This window comes from Microcaecilia unicolor, chromosome 11, assembly GCF_901765095.1.
Source record: "Microcaecilia unicolor chromosome 11, aMicUni1.1, whole genome shotgun sequence".
In the NCBI taxonomy this organism is placed as follows: Eukaryota; Metazoa; Chordata; class Amphibia; order Gymnophiona; family Siphonopidae; genus Microcaecilia; species Microcaecilia unicolor.
The window spans coordinates 190347503-190372277 of NC_044041.1; the positions used below are offsets into that span (position 1 = coordinate 190347503).

At 45.0% G+C, this 24775-nt stretch overlaps 1 protein-coding gene across 7 annotated transcripts in view; it reads right to left on the reverse strand.

The window, feature by feature from the left end:
• EPB41 (erythrocyte membrane protein band 4.1) overlaps positions 1 to 24356 on the reverse strand; it is a 172946-nt gene extending 148590 nt beyond the window's left edge. For 2 of the 7 annotated variants that reach the window (XM_030219817.1, XM_030219816.1), the window contains exon 1: positions 23752 to 23812. In XM_030219817.1, the coding sequence (XP_030075677.1) occupies positions 23752 to 23777 (26 nt within the window). In that variant the 5' untranslated portion in view covers positions 23778 to 23812. Of the gene's footprint in view, positions 1 to 23751; positions 23818 to 23916; positions 23977 to 24251 lie in introns of those variants that run through there. The other 5 variants (XM_030219812.1, XM_030219813.1, XM_030219811.1 and 2 more) reach the window with 5 other exon arrangements.
• Between the last annotated feature and the right edge of the window lie 419 nt (positions 24357 to 24775).

A 24775-nucleotide genomic window follows, 5' to 3' on the forward strand; every position in this document is an offset into this window, starting at 1 on the left:
CAAAAAAAAAAAGGTAAAAGAGCTCCCAGGTGCATAGCACCCTTCCCTTGTGTGTTGAGCCCCCCAAATCCCCCTCAAAACCCACTGCCCACAAGTCTACACCATTACTATAGCCCTAAGGGGTGAAGGGGGGCACCTACATGTGGGTACAGTGGGTTTGGGGGGTTGGACGACTAATAAGCATTAAGCAGCACAATTGTAACAGGTAGGGGAGGGATGGGCCTGGGTCCACCTGCCTGAAGTCCACTGCACCCCCTAATAACTGCTCCAGTGACCTGCATACTGCTGCCAGGGAGGTGGGTATGACATTTGAGGGTGAAAATAAACAGTTGTGAAACGGCATATTTTGTGGTGGGAGGGGGTTTGTGACCACTGGGGGAGTCAGGGGAGGTCATCCCCAATTCCCTCCAGTGGTTATCTGGTCATTTAGGGCACTTTTTGGGGCCTTATTCGTGGAAAAACAGGGTCCAGGAAAAGTGCCCTAAATTCTCGCTAAAAACGCATATTTTTTTTCCATTATTGACGAAAGGCACCCATCTCTGATCGGCCGATAACCACACCCCAGTTCCGCCTTCACCACGCCTTCGACACGCCCCCGTCAACTTTGTACGCTTCCGCGATGGAGTGCAGTTGAAAACATCCAAGTCCGGCTTTCGATTATACCGCGTTATTCGTTTTTGGGAGATAAACGCCTATCTCCCGATTTAGGTCGCAATATAGGCGTTTTTGTCTTTCGATTATAAGCTGGATAGTATAACGGACCTTGCATCAGAAACGGGAGACTTGTTTTGTAGAATCTGGTCCCCCTACTGGGATACACTGACACCAGTTGTTAAAAGCAGAATTTTGAATGCTTGAGTTGGGGAGGGGGGAGGGGGGGAATTTGAAAATGTTGAAATATGGGAATGTCAATCTACATGGCTGTAATCTGAAAATTTGTTGTTAACCTTGTTATGAAGAATATAATAATATGATTTAAAAAAAAAAAAAAATAGATACTTCTGAACTGTGGGCTGAAAAAAAACACAATTGTGTTTGGAATACTCTGACTCCAACTGCCAGGAGCAGACTGTTAAACTTCTAGATACTGCCCTGTACCCTGCGTTGTTATGTTCATTTGATGCCATAGCAAGGGAAACCAAGGGGGGGGGGGGGGGGGGGGAAGGGAAGGGAGCGGAGGGAAGGTTAAGTCCTCGCCTCACCTTATGCCTGGAACAGACTTCCTGAGCCCATACGCCGTGCGCCCTCCCTGCCCATTTTCAAGTCCTTACTCAAGGCCCATCTCTTCTCCCTTGCTTTTGGCGCCTAACCACCTTCCCCATTCCAGATACATACACTGACTACATAGCTTATTACCTTTAGATTGTAAGCTCTCTTGAGCAGGGACTGTCCTTCCCCTTGTCTAAACTTGTACAGCGCTGCGTAACCCTGGCAGCGCTATAGAAATGCTAAGTAGTAGTAGTAGTATTTGTTGGGGTAGAAGTACTGTGTGTTCGTTTAGGTCACATTGGGGGAAAATATCAGACGTTCACACATGATGATGTTTAACTTTTCTTCTTCCTTACGTTTTGAATAAAAATGATTGAAACATAAAAAAAAACAATTGTAATTCAAAGAATCGCCAGTAGATTGTTTAGTTGGTAACATAATTTTATAAAGAAAATAAGCAGGAAAATGAAAGTGGCTTATTTTTAAAGTAAATTCATGTTAATAAAATTTCTATAGAAGAAATGGTCAGTTTTGTAATCACAGGAATTTAATAATTATGTTTTGCATTTAATAGTAAAAGCTTGTCAAATGTTACATGACCACATCTGGCAAGTTTCCTAAGTCTGTCTTGGCTGACGGGGGGGGGGGGGGGGGGGGGGGGGGAAAAAAATAGAGGCACAATCCAACAAAAAAAAAAACAAAAAACACAAAAGGTATGAAAAAATTGGATAAAATACACACAGTTCAACACAGTATGGTGAAAGTCACTTTTATTCACATGAGCCCAACATGATTACGTTTCGGCTTACACCTGTATCAGGGTTATAAACAATTGTCCTGAAATCTTATGCAGTTTTGAATATTTTATTTTTTGTTACAATTGTACCCTGTGCTTTCCCACTCACGGCAGGCTCAATGCGGCTTACATGGGGCAACGGAGGGTTAAGTGACTTGCCCAGAGTCACAAGGAGCTGCCTGTGCCTGAAGTGGGAATTGAACTCAGTTCCTCAGTTCCCCAGGACCAAAGTCCACCACCCTAACCACTAGGCCACTCCTCCACTCCAGTGACTTTCACCGTACTGCGCTGGGCTGTGTTTTATCCAAATCTTTCATAGTTTGGCTGAAATGAGTACTAAAATACATTTTGAAAATAAGATGTATCAGTAGAACTATACCTTTTTCTGCCCACTTTACAGCTACTACTACTACTACTACTATTTAGCATTTCTATAGCGCTACAAGGCATACGCAGCGCTGCACAAACATAGAAGAAAGGACAGTCCCTGCTCAAAGAGCTTACAATCTAATACAGCTCCTATACCTTGAGTTAATTTGTGCCATACTGTCATACTTAGGGCTTTTTATTTTAGCCAATAAAACATCAATATACTCCGATGAAATAAATACATTAAAAAGGTGTTTATTCCCCTAATCAATTTCTTAACCTCTCCCCTGGCTTGTCTTCTATCCTCCAACTGGTTTTTGTGCCCGTCTTTTCTGTGCTGACTTAATGTCACAAACGTGTATATTTAAATCCACTGTTAAGATACCCAACAGCAGCACCAGTAATTTACCGAACACACACCTAAATTTACAATTTATGAACACCTGAAAAACAGAAGAAGCTCTTTACGAGTTATAAAGCTAGTTTAGTCAACCTGTTTCATCAATGCTTTTTTTTTTTACCTCCTTAAGCCTGCCCTCTATCAGTCTCCCTATCGTAACCACTTTGTTGTAGAACTTCTTTTCACTGATAAAAGCCCAGTTTGTAAGCTAAAGGTAGTTGGTTATCACTGTCATTTGTTTTCCTCCTCTCCCTCAGAATATGCAGAATGTATCTTATAAACCTTATATGCAGATTCTACACCATTTTGGTAGCCCTCTTTCGGCTGTGAATCTCGACATTGCTGTAAGTGTGGGTGAATAGAAAATGCCCTTCATCCAGCACAGCATTGACATGACCTTCACTCCTTTATAACTTTTTTAATTATATATGTATAAAATATATTACCTCATGCATACTTAAAGGCCACATGAACTGCTCGTTTCTCACCCATACAGTGAAATGTATTCATGTCTATCAATTTCCATTCCTTGGCTCCTGCTAGATCTATTCACCCATATTAACCACTGCAACATATACTCCAAATATCTACATGAACTATGTACAGGATAATCCCCACAAGGAAGATCCCAACCACTGTCATCTTCCAGGAGGGTCCTAGACCATATAGCAGAACTCAAGGAAAGGAAATTAACAGGTATGAATAAGTTTCACCTTCCTTAGTATCCCTGCTAGACCAGTCACAATGAACGAGATGTACAAAAGCACTACCTTACTGGGAGGGGGAGGACAAGTGCCCTTGAATCATCACCTACAAAAGGCTGCTCCAGAGGGAAAATAAAAATTCAATCTTGCAATGTTTCCCAAAGGAATGTAGCAATGTCTAGGTCACCACCTTGCAGGTATCTTCAGGTGCAACTGACTGCACTTTGGCCCAGAACACTACCTGGGCCTCAATGGAGTGGGACTTGAGGCCAGGAGGAACCATTTTTTCCTCAAATAATATAAGCCACTTCTATGGTGGCCTTAATCCAGTTTGCAATTGAAGCCCTAGAGGCTGCCTGGCCTCTGTGCTGACCCTGAAATACCAAGAAAAGCCTGTCCACCAAGCAAAAATGATTGTGACCAACTATCGAAGCAAAACCCTCCTCTGAACATTCAGCTTATGGATCTTTTGAGAGATCTTTCAATATGTGCACTAAGCGAAGGCTGAGAGAACCACTCACTGCCTGATTTGCACAGAATGGAGAAACCGCCTTCAGAAGAAACCATATGAAGAGAGACCACATCCTGCGAAAAAGGACAAGTAGAGGTTTCTGCATGTCAGAACCTGCAGTTCAGAACCCTCCTAGCTGAGATGGCAGCTACTAAGAATACCAACTTCAACCTGAGATTCCATAAAGAAAGCTCCTTGGAGTGGTTGGAATAGAAGGCTGGTGAGCACATTGGGAACCAAATTAAGATCCCACCGCAGGAGAACAGGCAGCAGGGGGGAGGGCATGGCAGGAGATGGCCTACTTTATCTTACCCCAGGTAAGCAGCATACAATATCCACCTGTGCTGCGAGGGCGATCCCGAGGATCTTGCCCTGAACCAGTAAAGAGATGCAGCATAGACCTTCATGGATCTAAGGGCTAAACCTGCTTTGCACCCCGATGTAAAGTCCAGAACCTCAGATACCTCGATATGCCAGGGAGACAGATCCCACTCTGCACACCAGCACCCATCCTTCTTGCCAAGGTCAGTGGAACCCATTAGATGAGAGGGGGGGAGGGAGATAGGTATCCACTACAGCTACCCTCCCCCCACCAGCCCCACATGGACAGAAGCTAAAAGCCACACTAAAGTTAATCCTGTGTACTAAAGGTTGAGGCTGCAGAGGGCAAGCACTTCCAGATTCAACTGGGTAAAGACTATGGTTCGAATTCCAGGAGCAAAAGGCCCTGGGACTCTACCTCAAGAGGAGGTGGCCATGGACTGCATCCCAGAGAGTCAGGCCTAGGATCTGCTATACCATCCACTCTGAAGGGCTACTCAATGGGCGGTATATCGTGCCAATAAACTTTAAAAAAAAAAAAAAGACCAACCTAGATTCCTTCCTGGAGATTTCCAGGTTTGGTGAAACATGGAATTCTCCAGAATTTCACTACATCCAGTAAGGAATCTAGGTTAGTCTTATTTTCTTTGTTTTTTAGTTTATTGTCACTTAATAGAGCAGTCGTTCTTATACTGGTGATCACTGGAAAAAAATTCAGCATTTCTACCTCCACCTGCTGGTAGGAGGACTCAATCCATTCATCTGAACTGTTCAAGTAGGACGATAAGGAACCGGTGTTTTCCCCAAAGGCAGAAGGATTGATCAGGCACACAAAAGAGTGATGATACACATTGCTGGGATGGAATATCTCTCCCAGAGCTCAGAACCGAGTATAAGATCAAATGGGGTCTTTTACAAAGCCACGCTAGCGTTTTTAGCTCACGGTAAAAGCCGAGACGCCCATTATATTCCTATGGGCATCTCAGCGTTTACTGCCAGCTGATTTTTGGTCCTTCCCATGTACAGCAGTCTCTTCAGCAACTCAGTTAACACAACTCTTGGGAACATGGGAGGGATTTGTGTGTCTGACCAATACTACTGTTACAGGTGAGGAAACAATACTTTTCTCCCTTAACAAGCAGAATCGAATCAGGTGTACAAGTGGGAGACTCCCAAGCTCAGGGCTGCTCATTTTGCTATGAATTGTCCATTTTTCAGCTGCTCATGAGAAAGGCGTAAGAGTTGCAAAATTACAAAGACAAACTGGCCAGCACAACTTACTTCAGGCGATATAAAGGACCAACTCACTGCTTTCAACATGGCACCCAGCCAACAAAACTTCAGAACAGCCAAGGTAGCTGTCGTGGATCTGATCTGATGAGGTTTTGTTTTACCTCATCAGGAGAAATGGATCCTCAGGAGCTTAGCCGAGATTGGATAACAGAGCCGGTAGTGGGAGGCAGGGCAGACTTATACGGTCTGTGCCAGAGCCGATAGTGGGAGGCGGGGATAGTGCTGGGCAGACTTGTACGGTCTGTGCCCTGAAAAAGACAGGTACAAATCAAGGTAAGGTATACACAAAAAAGTGGCACCTTTCTTGGGCACACTGGATGGACCGTGCAGGTCTTTTTTTCTGCCGTCATCTACTATGTTACCTGTTCCAGACTACCAGTTCAGTTGTAATAGAACTGGATGCAGGAAACTAGCCAACTCGCCCAAGTACATTTGGCCACTGAAATACCAACTCTGTGTGGTTGAAGACAAGCTAGTTGTGTAGACTTTGTTGGATCCAGTTCTCGAGGTAGTTAAGTGAAAGCCCTTTTACAGTCCAGGGTGTGGAGGAACATTTCGTGTGGGTCCTCTTAAGATTTAGGGCAAAAATGTAGATAGAACTATTTCCTCATTGACATGAAAATACATTCCTACCTTTGCTAAGAATGAGGTTCGAAGAACTGCTTTTTTTGTGATGAAACTTGAGTCTACTGCTCATAAGGCTTGAAATTCACATATTGTTCCAGCCAAAGTAACTGTAAACAAGCACTATCCAGGAGATATTTATTTGTAAAATTTGATATACCGCAGTGTCAAGAGTATCACAACAGATTCCAGGGGCAGAAACTGCAGCTTCATAAGATGAAAGGACAACACTGAGGTCCCAGAGTACAGGTGGTTTCTGCAATGGAAGTTTGAATATGTAGAAGTCTTTTCATACTGGTGTATTCATCTATTATAGAAAGACACCGTAGGACCCATCCGAAGACACAAATGGAAAAGAAGGCTAAAACATTTAGACTAATTGTGACCCTACATTGTGATTTGCACAATCCTGAATCCTGTGCACCTGTGATTTCATATATGTGGGTCAAAATTTGTGTGTGTACAAGACCGAGATTAAATTAACTTCAGAGTTTGCTCCCCAGGTAGATCACTGATGGAGAAACATGCAGTCAATGACATTTGATGGAGAATTATTAACGTGATGCAGTAATACTGGTATGGAGAAGATAGATTGGAGACAATTATAAAGAACAATTTTGGAATTTAAAAAAAAAAAAAAAGCCCTTTACCACTCAGAATTAAATTCAGAGTTAGAATAGATGTCTCCAATGGATGTCGTCACTGTGTGTGCCGATTGGTTCGCCATGTTCTCAGAGCATTAAATGCATAGAACTACGAGGTGTACTGCGGAATATAAGATAATGTTATGTTATTTGAGCTAACATAAGACACGGTCGCCATTTTTGCAAGGCAAAGATGAAGATGGACTTGTGAAATGGGAGTCCTGTACCTTGATGTAGAGAGATGAAAACATGATTTCATGCAGGCACATGTACTGGATTTTATGAATGATGGGCTTATGGGAGTATGTGAAGAATCTATAAAGTGAAGAATTCTGGGTTAAAGAGAAACTGTACTGAAATATAAAACTTTGCTTATGGAGAAAACCATTTATTTTTCTTTTTATTGCATTGTATCCCCACATTTTCCCACCTATTTGCGGGCTAAGTGTGGCTTACAATACCATTGTAATGATGGAAGTACAATTTGTACATCACAATTATGGTTACATTGTGAGGAAAGGCCTTTTGGTTTGCTACATTCTTCTGGAGAAATCATTGTTTTAGTGTGAATTAGAGAAGTTTTTGTAATCATTCACTTCTATACATAAATACCTTCTCACTGCTGGACAACCACCTTTTAATTTTTAAGTAAGCAGGACTGTGTTGATGAGAACATTCATGCCAGTCTGAACTGTGAGTTGGGTCACAGAGCTCCAGGCAAAGGTACCAGTGGCTAACTATCTGTGGCAGGCACACACAAGAACCCACCCAACTCACTTCAGTTTTTTCAAATCATTTTATCAATGTGTACAAATATGTTTTAAAGGAAATGGGATTTGATATACTGCCATTTTGTGGTTATAATCAATACTTCAATATTCAATGGTTCCTTTTATTTTAAGTAATTTATATATGTTAACATATATACTTCTTTAAACTATTATTTTTATGTTCTATAGACCCCTGACGCAGGCACTGTGCGCCGAAACACGGACCGTGTCGGGTCCATTCTACTACTACTACTACTATTTAGCATTTCTATAGCGCTACAAGGCGTACGCAGCGCTGCACAGACATAGAAGAAAGACAGTCCCTGCTCAAAGAGCTTACAATCTAATAGACAAAAAATAAATAAAGTAAGCAAATCAAATCAATTAATGTGAACGGGAAGGAAGAGAGGAGGGTAGGTGGAGGCGAGTGGTTACGAGTCAAAAGCAATGTTAAAGAGGTGGGCTTTCACTCTAGATTTAAAGGTGGCCAAGGATGGGGCAAGACGTAGGGGCTCAGGAAGTTTATTCCAGGCGTAGGGTGCAGCGAGACAGAAGGCGCGAAGTCTGGAGTTGGCAGTAGTGGAGAAGGAACAGATAAGAAGGATTTATCCATGGAGCAGAGTGCACGGGAAGGGTGTGTAGGGAAGGACGAGTGTGGAGAGATACTGGGGAGCAGCAGAGTGAGTACATTATAGGTTAGTAGAAGAAGTTTGAACAGAATGCGAAAACGGATAGGGAGCCAGTGAAGGGTCTTGAGGAGAGGGGTAGTATGAGTAAAGCGACCCTGGTGGAACTGCTTCATCAAAATATATGATTAAAGGTTCTATCCCCTGTTTTTGAAGGCTCCTGGTACTTCTTGTTTTGCTCTGTGATTATAATCAAAGCGGTTTACATTATTATATATAGGTATTTATTTTGTACCTAGGGCAATAGACTGCTAAGTGACTTTGCCTAGCATCACCAAGAACTGCAGTCGGAATCAAACTCTGTTCCCCTGGCTCTCGGGCTACAGCACTAACCGACAGGCTTTTGTATTTTAACCGATTTCTTTTGTAATCCACTTAAAAATGGTTCAGAAATGCCGAAATTAAAATTATTCCCAAAACGCAAGCCTTCAAAGCAATAAAGTGATTATTGTATGATTATTACTTTGAAGACCTTAGGACTGGAAATGGACAGACTATATGCAAGCTTATGTCTAAAAAGACTTATAGGGCTACTTAGTTCATCCTTAACCACTCCAAGTAAAAAAAAAAAAAAAAAAACTGCTTTACGCTCAGAGCAGATGGAATCCTTCTCATTAACACAGGATTACAACTACTGATCAGGCTCCAAGCTGATCTCAGAAACTACAGCAGATCTCATACCCTTGTAAACAGACATTGGAGTGGAGGAGTGGCCTAGTGGTTAAGGTGGTGGACTTTGGTCCTGGGGAACTCAGTTCGATTCCCGGCACAGGCAGCTCCTTGTGACTCTGGGCAAGTCACTTAACCCTCCATTCCCCATGTAAGCCGCATTGAGCCTGCCATGAGTGGGAAAGCAGGGTACAAATGTAATAAAAAAAATAGATACTATGGAGATCTGCATGGAATGTTGCTACTATTGGAGATTCTACATGGAATGTTGCTATTCCACTAGCAACATTCCATGTAGAAGCCTGCGCGGCCACATTGTTGATCTGCAAGGGCCGACTTCTACATGGAATGTTGATAGTGGAATAGCAACATTCCATGTAGAATCTCAAATAGTAGCAATAGTGGAGTGGGGCCTAGTGGTTAAGGTGGTGGACTTTGGTCCTGGGGAACTGAGTTCGATTCCCGGCACAGGCAGCTCCTTGTGACTCTGGGCAAGTCACTTAACCCTCCATTGCCTGCGCATTGAGCCTGCCATGAGTGGGAAAGCGCGGGTACAAATGTAACAAAAAAAAAAAAAAAAAACTATGACACTGGAAATATTTCAGGCAATCTAACATTAATTTCGCAACAGCAAATCATAAGATTATATAAAAGCAGGTTTGTAAGGTTTCAGCAATGGTCATTAAAGATAGTGCTTCAATAACTAAAACTAAGCAAATATTGTTCAAATTCAACTAACAAAGCAAATTGTGTAACATTTACAGCTGCAGTTTGTCGGGAACCCATGAGGATGCAAGGATAAGGGAGCCAGGATAAGAGCAGGACAGGAAGGTGTACCCGCCCTGAGTCTAACTACAGATCCCAGGGTCCCAAGGGGCGGGAGGCCACCCCTCCAGGGAGGGATAAGTATCATAAAGCCCTAAAGAGGAGGGAGGACTACGAGTTCCAGGAACCCATGCAAGTTACAGAGGAGGGGGAAAGGGAGCAGAAAGAGCACTACAAATCCCAAGGGGCCGATGGGGAGGGGAGTGATTGGGTAATGGGGGACAATCAGAGTGGGGAGGAACAGCTGGGCAGCATAAAGGGAGAGGAATTAATGGACTGGGGAGGTGGTGAATGGGAGCGACCCCAGCAAGGGAAATGAAGGCATATGAGCCTATGGACCTGGCTGCAGTGGCACAGGTACAAGGAAGGAAACTAAAGAGCTTGCTAGCCAGCCTGATTGCCAGGCCGGAGCTTCAGGGAAGAAGAATCCAGCAGCTGCTACCTCCCAGGAGAAGGTGAGAGGTTAAAGGAGAGGTGTGAGCTGTGACTGGGACCTGTACCTTGTGAGTAGGTGCTTGGAGTTTCTGAACTAGGACTGTGCCTTGTTGAGGATTGTTTGGGAGGCGGGGTGTTGAACTATGACCTGAACCTGTGCACTGCAAGGAAGTGCTTGAGGACTCAGGCCCAGATGCATCAACCATATGTAAAAAAATTACAAACGTTAAAGTCCGAATCGAATTTAGAAAAACGATGCACAAAAAAAACAAGTCGCACAAGTTCGGTGCGGATTTAAAAAGTACAATGTATCAATGATTCGTAATTCTGGTCGGTAATCGGCCCTTAAATCATGCGCAGAGCAGCCAAGCATTATGCTGGCTGCTCTGCGCATGCCACGAACCGTCAGAACAACAACAACAAAAACCCCCCAAACACGTGGCTCCCCACTGCATCACTAAAAAAAAAACATACCTTAAAAAAGGATCGGGAGGGGGCAAAGGCGCTCGTCAGAAGTGTCCTGTATGGACGGCCTTGCCCCCACCCCCCCAAATCGCCGCTGTTCCCCGCTTCCGCCCTTCACTAAATTAAAAACTGAAATAAAAAGCTAAACTTTAGCAGCGCCGGGCCCCCCTCCCTTCCTGTGTTGATCTTCTTCTTTTCCCAACACTGCTCCGCCCCCCCCCCCCCCGAGTTCGTTGCCGCCGTTCCCCCTCCGCCTCACCGGCCGTGCAGCGCCTCTCACCTTCGTGTGAAGGCGCTGCACGAGATGAAACAACGGATCGTCGCTCCCTTCTGCCTCCACCGACGTCTCTCTCCTTCTTCCTGTGCAAGCCCTCCTCTGACGCGTTTCCTTCGTTAAAGGTTGTTGTTAAGGTTTAGGGCATCTAGCCCTCAGTTCGGGCCTGGACTGTGTTCAGCTGGAAGGGGGGGAGGGTTCCCCCCCCCCCACCTGGCCTGCTGGGGTGGGGGAGGGGAACAATTGGTGATCAGTGCTACTGTGTCTTATATGACAGAATAAAACAGAATTTGTGCACTGCATTTTGGTGTCTGGAGCCTGGACTTGTAGGGTAAGAAAAGGGGGGGGGGGGGAGGAGGAGGGAGCAGCTGTGGACAAGGGTGAGGATATTACACGGGTGGAGACCACCCTGGAGACCTCCAAGGAGGAGACAGGTGGACAAGTTACTAATGTATACTAACACCTTTAATAGACTTTATTAGTAACCAGGTCACACAGCATAAAATGGGATTTGCTAATGCAGTTAACACAACATAATTAAATCAGTGGAAGGGGACACCAATGTATGTTTCTATTATTCTGTATTACAGAGGACAATCATTAGACACAGAGGCATATTTTCAAAGCACTTAAAGACTTAAAAATTACACAGTAACCTATGGAACTTTGCAAGTCTAAGTGCTTTGAAAATAAGCCCCACAGTAATACCCAAAAACGGGCTGAATGAGCTTAAGTTTGTACATCTTATGGACCATCCATAAAACACAGGATGTTAAGAGGTAGATTTACTAAAACACTGTGCCAACATTTTATTTACCACAGGACCCATTTTATGCAAAGCAGGCTACTTATGAACAACAAAAAAAAGTGGAGGAGTGGCCTAGTGGTTAGGGTGGTGGACTTTGGTCCTGGGGAACTAAGGAACTGAGTTCAATTCCCACTTCAGGCACAGGCAGCTCCTTGTGACTCTGGGCAAGTCACTTAACCCTCCATTGCCCCATGTTAGCCGCATAGAGCCTGCCATGAGTGGAAAAGTGCAGGGTACAAATGTAACAAAAATAAAATAGATACTATTGGAGATTCAACATGGAATGTTGCTACTATTGGAGATTCTACATGGAAAGTTGCTATTCCACTAGCAACATTCCATGTAGAAGGCTGCCCAGGCTTCTGTTTCTGTGAGTCTGACGTCCTGCACGTACGTGCAGGATGTCACACTCACAAAAGCAGAAGCCTACGCGGCCACATTGGTGATCTGCAAGGGCCGACTTACATGGAATGTTGCTAGTGGAATAGCAACATTCCATGTAGAATCTCCAATAGTAGCAACATTCCATGTAGAATTATTGTGGAGGAGTGGCCTGGTGGTTAGGGTGGTGGACTTTTGTCCCGGGGAACTAAGGAACTGAGTTCGATCCCACTTCAGGCACAGGCAGCTCCTTGTGACTCTGGGCAAGTCACTTAACCCTCCATTGCCCCATGTAAGCCGCATTGAGCCTGCCATGAGTGGGAAAGCGCGGGGTACAAATGTAACAAAAAAATAAAATAAAAATGGAGTGCACTTTGGTAAAAACGTAGCCCAGCCAGCGTTAAGGAAAAATTCCAAAATATTTATTTACGAAGCAGAAGGCCCTCTGCTCCTCTGCTGATATTCTTATCACACCAAACGATTAGAAACAAAAGTTCTCTATCCTGCTGCGATGCTGCTGTAATACAAGGTAATTACTCTCTGTCAAATTGTTGAAAAGCTGTGATTCAGCTGTCTCAGAAAAGACAATAACTTTAAACAGAGAACTGTCAAACTTTTCATGAAGGCAGTTTTTATGCTTTTATAAAAGTTCTGCATTTTGATTGGGTGGGGTGGTGTGTTCAAAATATCACTTATTTGTACGAACCAGTTGCTTTTTAACTGACGTAAGTAAAAAAGCCTGCATCATGCTGGCGAGTCAGCTACTTTTGAACTGGCTGAATTTTGCTTTTATGAATTAGGGTCCAGTGTATCTTCTCTTTCTAAAAAAAAAAATGTATTCACCCTATTCAATATCATTCTAGGCAAGGGAGCCTAGAATGATATTTATTTATTTGGTGCTTTTTACCCCACGTTTTCCCACATAAGCAGGCGCAATGCGGCTTACATTAAGTCAAGAGTATACAATTCAATATAGAGATGGCACAGAAACAGAATGTGACAGGAGGGGAAGGTAGCGGGATGACACGGGCAAAGGACTGGGGTGAAGAGCCAACAAGTGGTAGAGGTTAAACAGTGGAGTAGCCAGGGGAATAAGCCTTGGCGAATAAGAAGGTCTTTAAGGACTTCTTGAACTGCCGATGGTCGACAAGCTCCTTAAGCTATCGTGGCAGGACATTCCAAGATTGTGTGCTGATGAAGGACGAAGCAAAGAGTCTTGTATTTTACATGCCTGCAGCTGGGGTAATGAAGATGGAGGTAAGTCCTTGCAGAGCTCTGGGCATTTCTAGAGGGCAGGTCGATTAGAGTAAGCATGTATTCAGGGGCTTCTCCATAGATTATCTTGTGTGTAAGTGAACAGATTTTAAATGTAATACGGTCCTTGACAGGGCGCCAGTGTAGTTGAAAACGGAGCGGCCGAGCAGGAACAAAGCGTGATTTCCCCAGGATAAGTCGTGCGGCTGTGTTTGAGCCGTTTAAGAATATAGTCCCGGCAACCGGCATAGATCCCACTGCAGTAGTCTATATGGGACAGGACCAGCCAGTGAATAAGGGTACAGAATAGCTCCCGTGTTAAGAAACGCCTGATACGCTTCAACCTCCACATTGCATAGAACATACGTTTTGTGATGATTTGCACTTGATCGGGTAATATGTAAGATTTTTCAGGAAATATCCATAATCTAAAAGCTTAAATGTCTCTCTCAGCAGTAAACAAGCCAACATATCTACAGAAACCAACAACCCTGCAATATTCAAAACAGGAATAAAATTGTTGGCGACAAGCCTATCTTCCATACTTTAAACTGTCTCTGTGTTGGTGACAGTAATGTATTTGTTTCAATGTGATGGTGAAAATAACGTGTCAAACATATTACTTGCCTATATTTAAAAACTATAGTTAGTATTTTGTTTACCCATACAGCATCCCAAGATATACACCTATGACAAATACTTCCAGAACATGCTCTCTCACTTGCACACTCCCTGTGACATCTCACCCTCTCATCTACGCAGATAAAAAGCTCAACTCTTTCTGTGGAAGCATATATGTACATCATATCACTTATTCTCAAGACACATACACTACCAATTACAGCTCAACCCCATTATAACACGAATCCATTAAACAGGTGGCTCCCGATTAACTGCAAATGATGCGATATTGCAACACTGAAGCAGTCTCCACCCACTCGGAGCAGAGCACATCATCCATACCTCAATTCTACATCCTTGGGTCAAAGAAATATCACACAAACGTTAAAAAAAAAGTATAGTTCAGAAGAAAAAAAAAATTGCTGTGCTCAATAGAATCAAATCTGGAGTTCAGCAAACCCAAGTGGCTAGAGACCTAGAAGTTAACGAGTCAACAATTTGTGGATGGAAAAAAGGAGAAACTTTGTGATGCAGCTAAGTCCACAGAAACAGATGATGGAGTAAAATGAAAATATTTGCGGATACCTCAAGACAACCAGTTGGTTTGTCCAAGATCCGAAGGCACTCCTCTACCTGGACCCCATCTGCAAACGCAAGCCAAAAAATTTCACAGAGAACTTCAGAGAAATGGGTCCATGTCATTTACGACAAGCAGCAGATGGCTAAATCGCTTTAAAAAGGTGACAAGGGGTAACCAAACCACTTTTCTGGAGCGATACGTTCAGCTGACGATGAGGTCGCATGCTCGTACCCCACCCAGCGCCAGTAGATAATTGGAGATGGAGGCTATACCACAGAACAGATTTATAACTGTGACGAGACCGGACTGCGTTATAAAGCATTACCGAATACCACTCTGGCTTTTAAGAATGACGATCAGCGAAAGCGAGGCTTCAAGAAAATGAAGGACAGAGTGACTATTCTCTTATGTGTTAACCAAACAGGAAATCACAAAACTGAAGCCAATTTGCGTAGGCAACTTTAAATCACAACTGCGCTTCCACCATGTGAACAGGACCTCTATGCCTATGAGTTTAGCAAAAATGCATGGATGACTTCCAGCATTTTCGAGAACTGGTTTCATCAGCAGTTTATACCCAAAATACGTAAGCACTTGCGGCAACAAGGGTCCGATGCCAACGCTCTGTCATTGCTAGATAACTGCTCTGCCCACCCGTCTGCCACCAACGTAATAAGCAGAGATAGCAAAATCTGAGTCAGCTACTTGCCCAAAAATACATCTAAAATACAGCCGCTCTATCAAGGTATCATATCAACGTTCAAGATGAACTTCCGAAAGACACTAATAAAGCAAATAATCACGAGTGAGGATTCAGTCACTGCATTTTGAAGAAGCTAAACCTAAAAGAAGTTTTTTTTTTACATTGGTGATGAAGTCTAGGATACGATCACAAAAATCTGTGTTTACCATGTTGGAGAAACCTATCTGGTACTAGTATAGTCCATGATTACTCGAAAGTAGCCAGTGACAGCGATGAAAAGAATGCCTTTGAAGGCTTTACAGAGGAAAATGATGCCACTGAACAGTTTCTGGAAAGATCCACTTCTGAGGGCCTCATGGAAAAATGACATGGCCAATGCAGAAAGAGTGCTGGAAGCATTCATTGATAGGTATATTGGGGCCACCATAGAATCTTGGATAGATAGGGATAACAGCTGTCCTACATATCAGCACACAACTGATTCGGAAATAAATCAATGTTACTGGCGAAAACCATGATTTGGCTGCAACCGAAGATGACAACGATGAGGAACCTGAGCCGTCGCCTAAGATCACAGAGGCATTTACAGGCTTGCAAACGGGACTGACAGTAGATTCTCTTTCAGTTTTACAATTAAAACGCTTGATTTAAGTCATTAAAAAGAAGCAAAGAGACACAATGAAACAGTCAACCCTTGATATTTTATTAAACAAGATATTAACCACATTAAAGTAGACTCTAAGGTTTGCTTGTTTATGTATGCTTTGATGAGACACACTTCATTTGTTTGAATAAATTCGGAGTGCATTATGCTTTCCCTTTTCAATAAAGATTGAACCATGGTTTATCTATAAATAATTCTCACCTCAAACATTCTGAAGCTCACTCTGTGGCAGGGAAACACTGAAGCCCTGCACTGTTGGTAGGCTAGGCTGTCAGCACCACTCACTGTCACTCATAGACCTGCCCTCAGCCATGCCCCTTCCGCACATAATTCGCAACCCCAACGTTCTAATGAAGCTGCAACTTCCGAGGTGGCATAGATCGGAATTTTTCCCCATGAGTGTCTGCCCTGCTCTCGCGTCACAACGTGATGACGTCGAGGGCGGGGCTATGACTCAGCGAATCGCACCGCTCAGCCCTACACCCCCCCCCACTTTGCCACCGCTACCACCCTCCACCCCCCCTCCAACGTCGCCGCACCCAGTACTCAAGCCTCCACCACATCTCCGCCGCTCCCCCTCTCCCTCCGTCCGACGTCAGCTGTGTTAAAAAGGAAGCGGGGCACCGCACGCAGCCATCGCCTGTCAGCTCTGCATCCTCTCACGTCACTGCTCCTGCACTAGAACCCCGGAGGAGCGCAGCGACATGAGAGGCGAGAGCAGGAAAACCTTGCTAGCGCCCGTTTCATTTGTTTCAGAAACGGGCCTTTCTTACTAGTATACAATATTGTTAGTACTTCAATTGTCTTTTTTTTTTTTTTTTTTTAATTGTGAGCCCTCCAGGAACAGACAAGTACCTACTGTACCGGAATGTATTAGACACCTGCAAGCCTGAAGGCCATTAAAGACGTGTACATTCCGGTACAGTAGGAATTTTTCTGTCCCTGAAGGACTCACAATTAAAAAAAAAAAAAAAAAAACAACCCAACAACTGCTGGGATTGAGCTCGAGTCCCCTGGTTCTCAGCCCACTACTCTAACCATTATGCTACTACTACTTAGCATTTCTATAGCGCTGCCAGGGTTACGCAGCGCTGTACAAGTTTAAACATGGGGAAGGACAGTCCCTGCTCAAGAGAGCTTACAATCTAAAGGTTACAAACTATGTAGTCAGTGTAGGTATCATGAATGGGGAAGGTGGTTAGGCGCCAAAAGCAAGGGAGAAGAGATGGGCTTTGAGTAAGGAGGGAGGGCGCATGGCGTATGGGCTCGGGGAGTCTGTTCCAGGCGTAAGGTGATGCGAGGCAGAAGGGGCAGAGTCTGGAATTAGCGGTGGCAGTTGCCTTTTAATACTCACAATTGAATCCACAACTGCAGCCCCCCGCCCTGCACCAGCTGTTACCGCTCTGGGAGAGGAAGCGCATTTTCAGCAGGGCAGAGATGTCCGACTCTCAGCTACAAGATACCTGGGAGGCCCACAGTACCCATAATCCCATGTTGTTCTCGTATTGATTGGCCAGAACGGCAGCTATGTGAATCCAAGGACCCGATGATACTACTACTACTTAGCATTTCTATAGCGCTGCCAGGGTTACGCAGCGCTGTACAAGTTTAAACATGGGGAAGGACAGTCCCTGCTCAAGAGAGCTTACAATCTAAAGGTAACAAGCTATGTAATCAGTGTAGGTCTCATGAATGGGGAAGGTGGTTAGGCGCCAAAAGCAAGGGAGAAGAGATGGGCTTTGAGTAAGGAGGGAGGGCGCATGGCGTATGGGCTCGGGGAGTCTGTTCCAGGCGTAAGGTGATGCGAGGCAGAAGGGGCGGAGTCTGGAGTTAGCGGTGGTGGAGAAGGGTACAGATAGGAGTGATTTGTCCTGAGAGCGGAGGTTACGGGTGGGAACATACGGGGAGAGGAGGGTAGAGAGGTATTGGGGGGCTGCAGATTGAGTGCACTTGAAGGTCAATACGAGAAGCCTGAACTGTATACGGTAGCGGATCGGGAGCCAGTGAAGCGACTTGAGGAGAGGGGTGATATGAGAGTATCGGATCACGCGGTAGATAAGACGTGTGTTGGAATTTTGGACAGATTGAAGGGGGGATAGGTGGCTAAGCGGGAGGCCAGTGAGGAGAAGGTTGCAATAGTCAAGACGAGAGGTAACGAGCGAGTGGACGAGGGTTCGGGTGGTCTGTTCAGAGAGGAATGGACGAATTTTGCTAATATTATACAGGAAGAAGCGACAGGTCTTAGCTGTCTGCTGGATATGGGCAGAGAAGGAGAGGGAGGAGTCGAAAATGACTCCGAGATTGCGGGCTGAAGAGACGGGGAGGATGAGGGCGTTGTCAACAGAGACGGAAAGTGGGGGAAGAGGAGAAGAGGGTTTGGGTGGAAAGACAAGGAGCTCAGTCTTTGCCATGTTCAGTTTCAGATGCCGGTTGGACAGCCAGGCAGCGATGTCTGAAAGGCAGGCCGAAACTTTGGCTACCCTTCAACTCTGCATTGAAGTCTATTCAGAAGTTTTAATTTAAAATACCATGAACAATCACAATTCCTGAAACTATTTGCTATTTTCACATTGGGAGGAAAAGAGGTGACTTGCCTTAACCCCTCCAGTGGGTAACTGCTCAATCAGAGCTCCTTTCTGTAACCTGGACTGTCAAATACCAGGTCTTAGTAATGTTTTCTCTTTTTGAATATAGATGACCCTTCCCTTTCTGAAGTCAGATTTGGACATCCATATTCTGGCCCCTTCCTAGTCCCACCCAAAACACGCCCAGACCATGCCCTTGCCATAAGGGCGTCCTGCAATTTTAGATGGCCACACCTGAAGAAACAGCTACAAAGCTGCATTCTAAGGAGAAATTTGTGATCTTCAAGACATTCTATGAAGATGATATGAAAACCAAACAGAGGATCCACGGCATTAAAGATAGCAGGGGCGTAGCCAGGCAGCCAAATTTGGGTGGGCCTGAGCCCAAAGCAGATTCAGTCCCTCCTGGCTCCCCTCCACTCTGCTCTCAGCCTCTCCCCCTACCCTCAAACACAAAATATTAAATACCTGAGCTGGTGGGGATCCCCAAACTGTACCAGCTGAAGATTTTCTCCTTCTCGAGCAGCCAGTGCTCTTCCACACAGCAGATGGCAGCGCTCGACTTGAGCCGACGCTGCTGACAGTAGTCCATACATGCTCAGTGCCTCCGCCTGGTGAAAACTGAGAATGTGCAGAGGGGCCGGTGTGTGGTGCCAGTTGCCGTTTGGAAGAGCACTGGCTGCCTGAGGAGGAGGAAATCTTTAGGTTTTGGGGATTCCCACCAGCCACAGCAAGTATGCCACAATTTTGGGTGGGCCCGAGTCCACAGCCCACCTGTAGCTACACCACTGTAAGATAATGGCCAAGCAGAGCTGAAATAAGCTTCCAGGAGGTCTATGAAAGGTATCAAATTTGTTCTTTTGGACACAGCCAAAAGCTTTTTTATTTCCTGATGCTACGGGAATCGCTGGAGGGGGTAATTGTTTAATATAATGTGTATTATTTTATTGCAAACCATTTTGAATCAGTATTCAGGAAGATAGTTATGTAAAATGTTTTGTAAATAACATTTATAAGAAAATTTATTCCAGACATTTTCTGAATATCTCACTTCGAGCTACTATTTATGAATTTGTTTCATTGCATAGGAAAAGTCAAGACATAGCTAAAAGGCCCTTTTACTAAGCTGTGGTAACAAATGGGCCTTCATGCCCTTATGTGGGTCATTCCTGAATGCTAAGCCCATTTTTACTGCAGCTGTAAAAAAGATTTTCTATTGATTTCATTAATGTCCATAATGTAGTGAGTCACACCACCCTTTACTGCACCTGCTACCCGGATGAGCTAATGTCCATAATGTTGCCATTACAGCATGTGAAGGTCCACCAAGGCGGAGGAACACGAAGATCCCACAAAAAGCAACAGTGAAATGGAGGGAGTGGGAAATGGACCAGGCTGACCAAGAACAAACAAGGAGACTTCAAATGAAGGTAAGACGCTTTACTGGTGAAGACTCGACACAGCACCGTGTTTCAGCAGCGAGCCTGCTTCAGGAGTTTTTATATAACACTAGTAAAAGAGGCCCGTTTCTGACAGAAATGAAACGGGCACTAGCAAGGTTCCATGCCCCCCTCCCTACCCCCCTCTCTCTCCTTCGAGTTCCAACCCCCCTCCCCTCAGAGTTCCATGCCCCCCTACCTCCCTCCCCATTCCATGCCTCCCTCTCGCCCGAGTTACAGACCCCCGTGCCTCCCTCCCTCTCCCCTCCGAGTGCAAGCACGACCTGTCCGCCTGCCCATCGCCTTCCTAAGTGCCGGTTGTAATTTAAAACTTGTTACAGACCCCCACACCTCTCTCTCAGTGGCAGTCTGACCTGCGTTGGCCGCCCTGTTCTCGCACTCCTGTGCCTGCCCCTCGCCTTCCTGCGTGCCGGCTGTAATTTAAAAGTTCTTACCTCAGTGTACGCCGGCAGCAGTGAAAGTACAGCACGCACGGCGCTTCAGCGTGCCTTCTCTCTCAGCTCTGCCTCTGGTCCCGCCCTCATTGCCTGTTTGCAGAAGGGCGGGACCAGAGGCAGAGCTGAGAGAGAAGGCACGCTGAAGCGCCGTGCGTGCTGTACTTTCACTGCTGCCAGCGTACACCGAGGTAAGAACTTTTAAATTACAGCCGGCACACAGGAAGGCGAGGGGCAGGTGCAGGACAGAGAACAGGGCGGCCAACGCAGGTCGGGCTGCCACTGAGAGAGAGGGAGGGAGGGCGCGGGGGTGTGGAACTCCGAAGACAGGGGGGCATGAAACTCGCAGGGGGAGGGAGGGAGTGGCCAACGCAGGTCGGGCTGCCACTGAGAGAGACAGAGGGAGGAAGGCATGGGGGTGTGGAACTCCGAAGACGGGGGCATGGAACTCGCAGGGAAGAGAGGGAGCGGCCAACACAGGTCGGGCTACCACTGAGGGAGGGAGGCGGGTGGCCCTGGAACTCGGAGGAGAGGGGGTGCGGGCCCGGAACTAGGAGGACAGGGGGAGGGAGGGGGGCGATTCTCCGTCGATTTAATCCTCACCTCCAACGTTCTTTTGCTGGCTGGTGCTGATTTTGCTTTCCTCTCATTGATCCGTCCTCCTCTGTCATGATGTTCTGACACGAGGACAGACCAATGGGATTGTGTTACGAACCCAGGCATCCAGACAGAACGCTGGAGGTGCAAATTATTATATAGGATATGTAAAACCATCAAAAGGTCAATAAACATTGGTACAAGCAGATGTTGCAAAACGGCCTTGAGAAAGGCCTTTGTTGAAAAAAAACTGGAAATCTGGCGTGAAATGAGCTGCCTCTGCTCCAAGTCTTACCACCATTTCAGGTCTACTCGTTTGTTCTCGATCAGCCTGGTCCATTTCCATTCTTAAATATTACCACCAACCTATTTTATAGGTGGAAAGGGCTCCCGCATTTTTTTTTTTTGAGATGCATTTTCAACTTAAATTAACAACCAGCTTCCCTTAGCAGCGTAGCAGGACCATGGACCGGTTGGGTCTCTGGAAACACCAGCGAACTGGCTTTTCTCTCCTGTAATTTCCTGTTATCAATGGAGTTCCTTTTTCCTCCTCGCCTTTGGATATACTAGTATGCATACGCTGCTGCTCAGAAGGTATCCGATGAGCAGTAGAGTAAGAATTCAATAAACTTAAAACTTATACATGCGCTAACCAGTTAGCATGCAGTAACATACATGCGAAAACTGGTTAGCACAGGAATGCCCAGTCTCTGCCCCTATCACACCCCTCAAAAAAATTAGAATGAGGTTAATATGTAATATGTATTGTAATTCTGTTACCCGGAAATGGCAACCGCCATTACGGCAAATGTAAGCCACATTGAGCCTGCAAATTGGTGGGAAAATGTGGGATACAAATGCTACAAATAAAATTTTTAAAAATATGTACATATCTGCAAACCAATATGGAATCCGTTCGCATGTTCCACTTTAGGCTTTTTTGCTGTGTTAACGCATCTTAGTAAAACAAGGCCTAAAGTAGCGCGGGGTACAAATGTAACAAAAAAAAAAAAAAAAAAGTTGGAAAAGCCATTCAAAACACAGCAATATAAAGTTGTGATAAAAACCATTGATATGGTAGTCTCTAGCCTATAAAATCAGGTATGGAAACTCTACAGTATACCTGACCGACTGGGTGATACTTCTTTCAAATACAGTTATGAGTACAACTCGCAATCAAATGCTACTCAGTTTTCCTTCAGTGACACAAGTTAAACAACAGCAAGTGTTCGACTGTTCGATACATTGTCCGATAGTGTCGGTGTGGAATTCGTTACCAGTACAGGATTCATGCTTAACAAAAAAACAAAAAGGCACACAACTGCTTACAAAACAGTAGATGAAAAACAACAAAGCAGTGGAATCAAATGTATTTATTGGAACAATACCCGACTTATCTGCTACTTCCAACTAAACTGATATGCATTAGAATGCTAATGCATATCAGTTTAGTTGGAAGTAGCAGATAAGTGGAACTAGATTTTGGAACTACTAGTGTGTATGATATATTTACATACACTTTTGATAGTTTATACCCCTGACGCAGCCTGAGGGCGAAACGTGGCCACGTCGGGTATTGTTCCAATAAATACATTTGATTCCACTGCTTTGTTGTTTTTCAGGATTCATGCTTTACTAAATTATTTCATTTTTCAACAAGAAATTAAAACCAATTTTTTCACTAAATACCTTTCATATAATTATAATATTACAATTGCTGTATTTTCTGTAACATTTGTTTTCCTATATTATTATTCTGTTATGTTGTTTTGTAATCCACATTGAACTTTTTGGTATTGCAGAATAGAAGAACTGTATAGCACAGCATGGCTAGAAAAAAAAAATTAAACTTGTTTGCAAACATCAGGAAGTATTCAAATCTAATGGTATACAAAAAAAAAAAAAACAACCACCCCAAAATGTAACCACTACCCTACCTAGAACAAAAGCTTACTTCTAAGACTACTAAAAAGCAGGTCAAACTGGATCTATGAGACTGCTAGCTTAGAAATAACGCAGGTATGGCTCAGAAATTAAGCTCAGCGCCCTGTAAACGAGACTGTTTTTCCAATAATCGATAACGCAATGCCGAGACATCCAAGCAGAAGTTTAGAAGAAGAAACAACAACAACAAAACAAGGAGGTGTGGTCTGGCACGTGAGACCTCCCATGCCATTAGTAAATATGCTTTTGGAAGCTACAGTCACCCTGCTGCCTCACAAGGGAATTCCCTCTCCAGGAACGGAGTGGGAGGGGCCAGGCAGCTGCATGGCCCTGGCTATTAGAAAAGCTGAAAACGAAAGATTATCAGTGGAGGGGTGGGATGGGTTTTTTTTTTTTGCACGACTCTATATGCTAAACTACCAGGAAGGGAACTAAACAGTCCAGACATGAAATGCTTCTCTAATGCAAGATTTCGTAGTAATAACATCCACACACAACCAATAATCGCTGCAGTATATGCTCCAGATACTATTTATTTACTAACATCTGACTGTGTGTCACAAATCGCACCACTAGGACACCTATAGTTAAGAGAAGGCAACTACCACCCCTCCATTTTCAAAGCAATCTCACGTTGTGTAAATCATAAAAAGCTTAGCCTTGGACTTCCTCCACATACTTTATCTTTACGTCTGTGCGGATGCATATTTTTAGCGCTCTCTTACCTGCCTTGTATTTCCCTCCTTAGCATCTCTCTACCTCTCGCCTCCACGCTTTGCCATTTTTATTTTTATTTTTTTACTAGGATAATAAATCTCCCCCTGCCATTGTGCGCTGGGGGTGGCCTGTTGCAGTGATGCTCAGCAGAAAAAAATAAAGCCCGCAAATACCTTTTGCTTGCTTTTCGTCTGCTCCTTCCCCTCGCGCTGCAGTCGAGAGTGAGAGGCTGGTTTTAAATCTCCCAAACTCAAGGGGAGGGAGAAGCACAGGAGAAATGAAAATAAACAGGGCAGCAGCAGCGCGAGCTAGAAAGGGAGCGGGATAACAAAAGAGAAGAGGGGGGGGGTGACGGTGGTGGTACGACGGACGGCCGCTCTCGCCCTCCACGCCCCCCTTCCTCGCAGCCGGCAGCAGGGGGCGCGTCAGCGGGCCGGGGTATCAATGCAGGGCACGAGCGCGCCCTTCTCTCAATAACATTCCCACGCCCACTTTTTTTACCCCTTACCCGGGGAATTTTCTTTCGCCTCCTCTTCGGCGGAGGTCCTTGCCCCCCCGCTCCTCCCCTTCGATCAATATAAACGCGTGGCGCCCACTCTGGTTTTGACCTGGGCGAACGCGCGCGCGTCTCTCTCTCCCTCACCCTTTCCTGGCCGTGTCTCTCTCTACCCCTCCTGCCCCCACCTTTTCAGCGCCTTATTTTTTTTCCCCCTCTTTCTCAATAACATTGTAGTAAAATTCTATTGGTGGAAACGGGAAAGAGGGGCGGGGTAAGGGGCGGGGCATAGGCAGGTCGGTTGCTGGCGCAGGTGTGCGTGCGGGAAGCGTTCTGTGCGGAAGGAGGAGGTTACCAACTCGCATGCGCGCCGGCTGCAGGAGGATGGAAGGGGAGCCGACCGAGGCGGTAAGGGGCGGGGGCGTGGAATGGGTTGCGCGCGCTTTAGCCATTAAGATGCACGTGAAGTCGTGAAGAACGCAAGGAATGGGGTGCCTGGAAGAGGGCCACTAATTTTCGTTGGGAAAGAACATCGG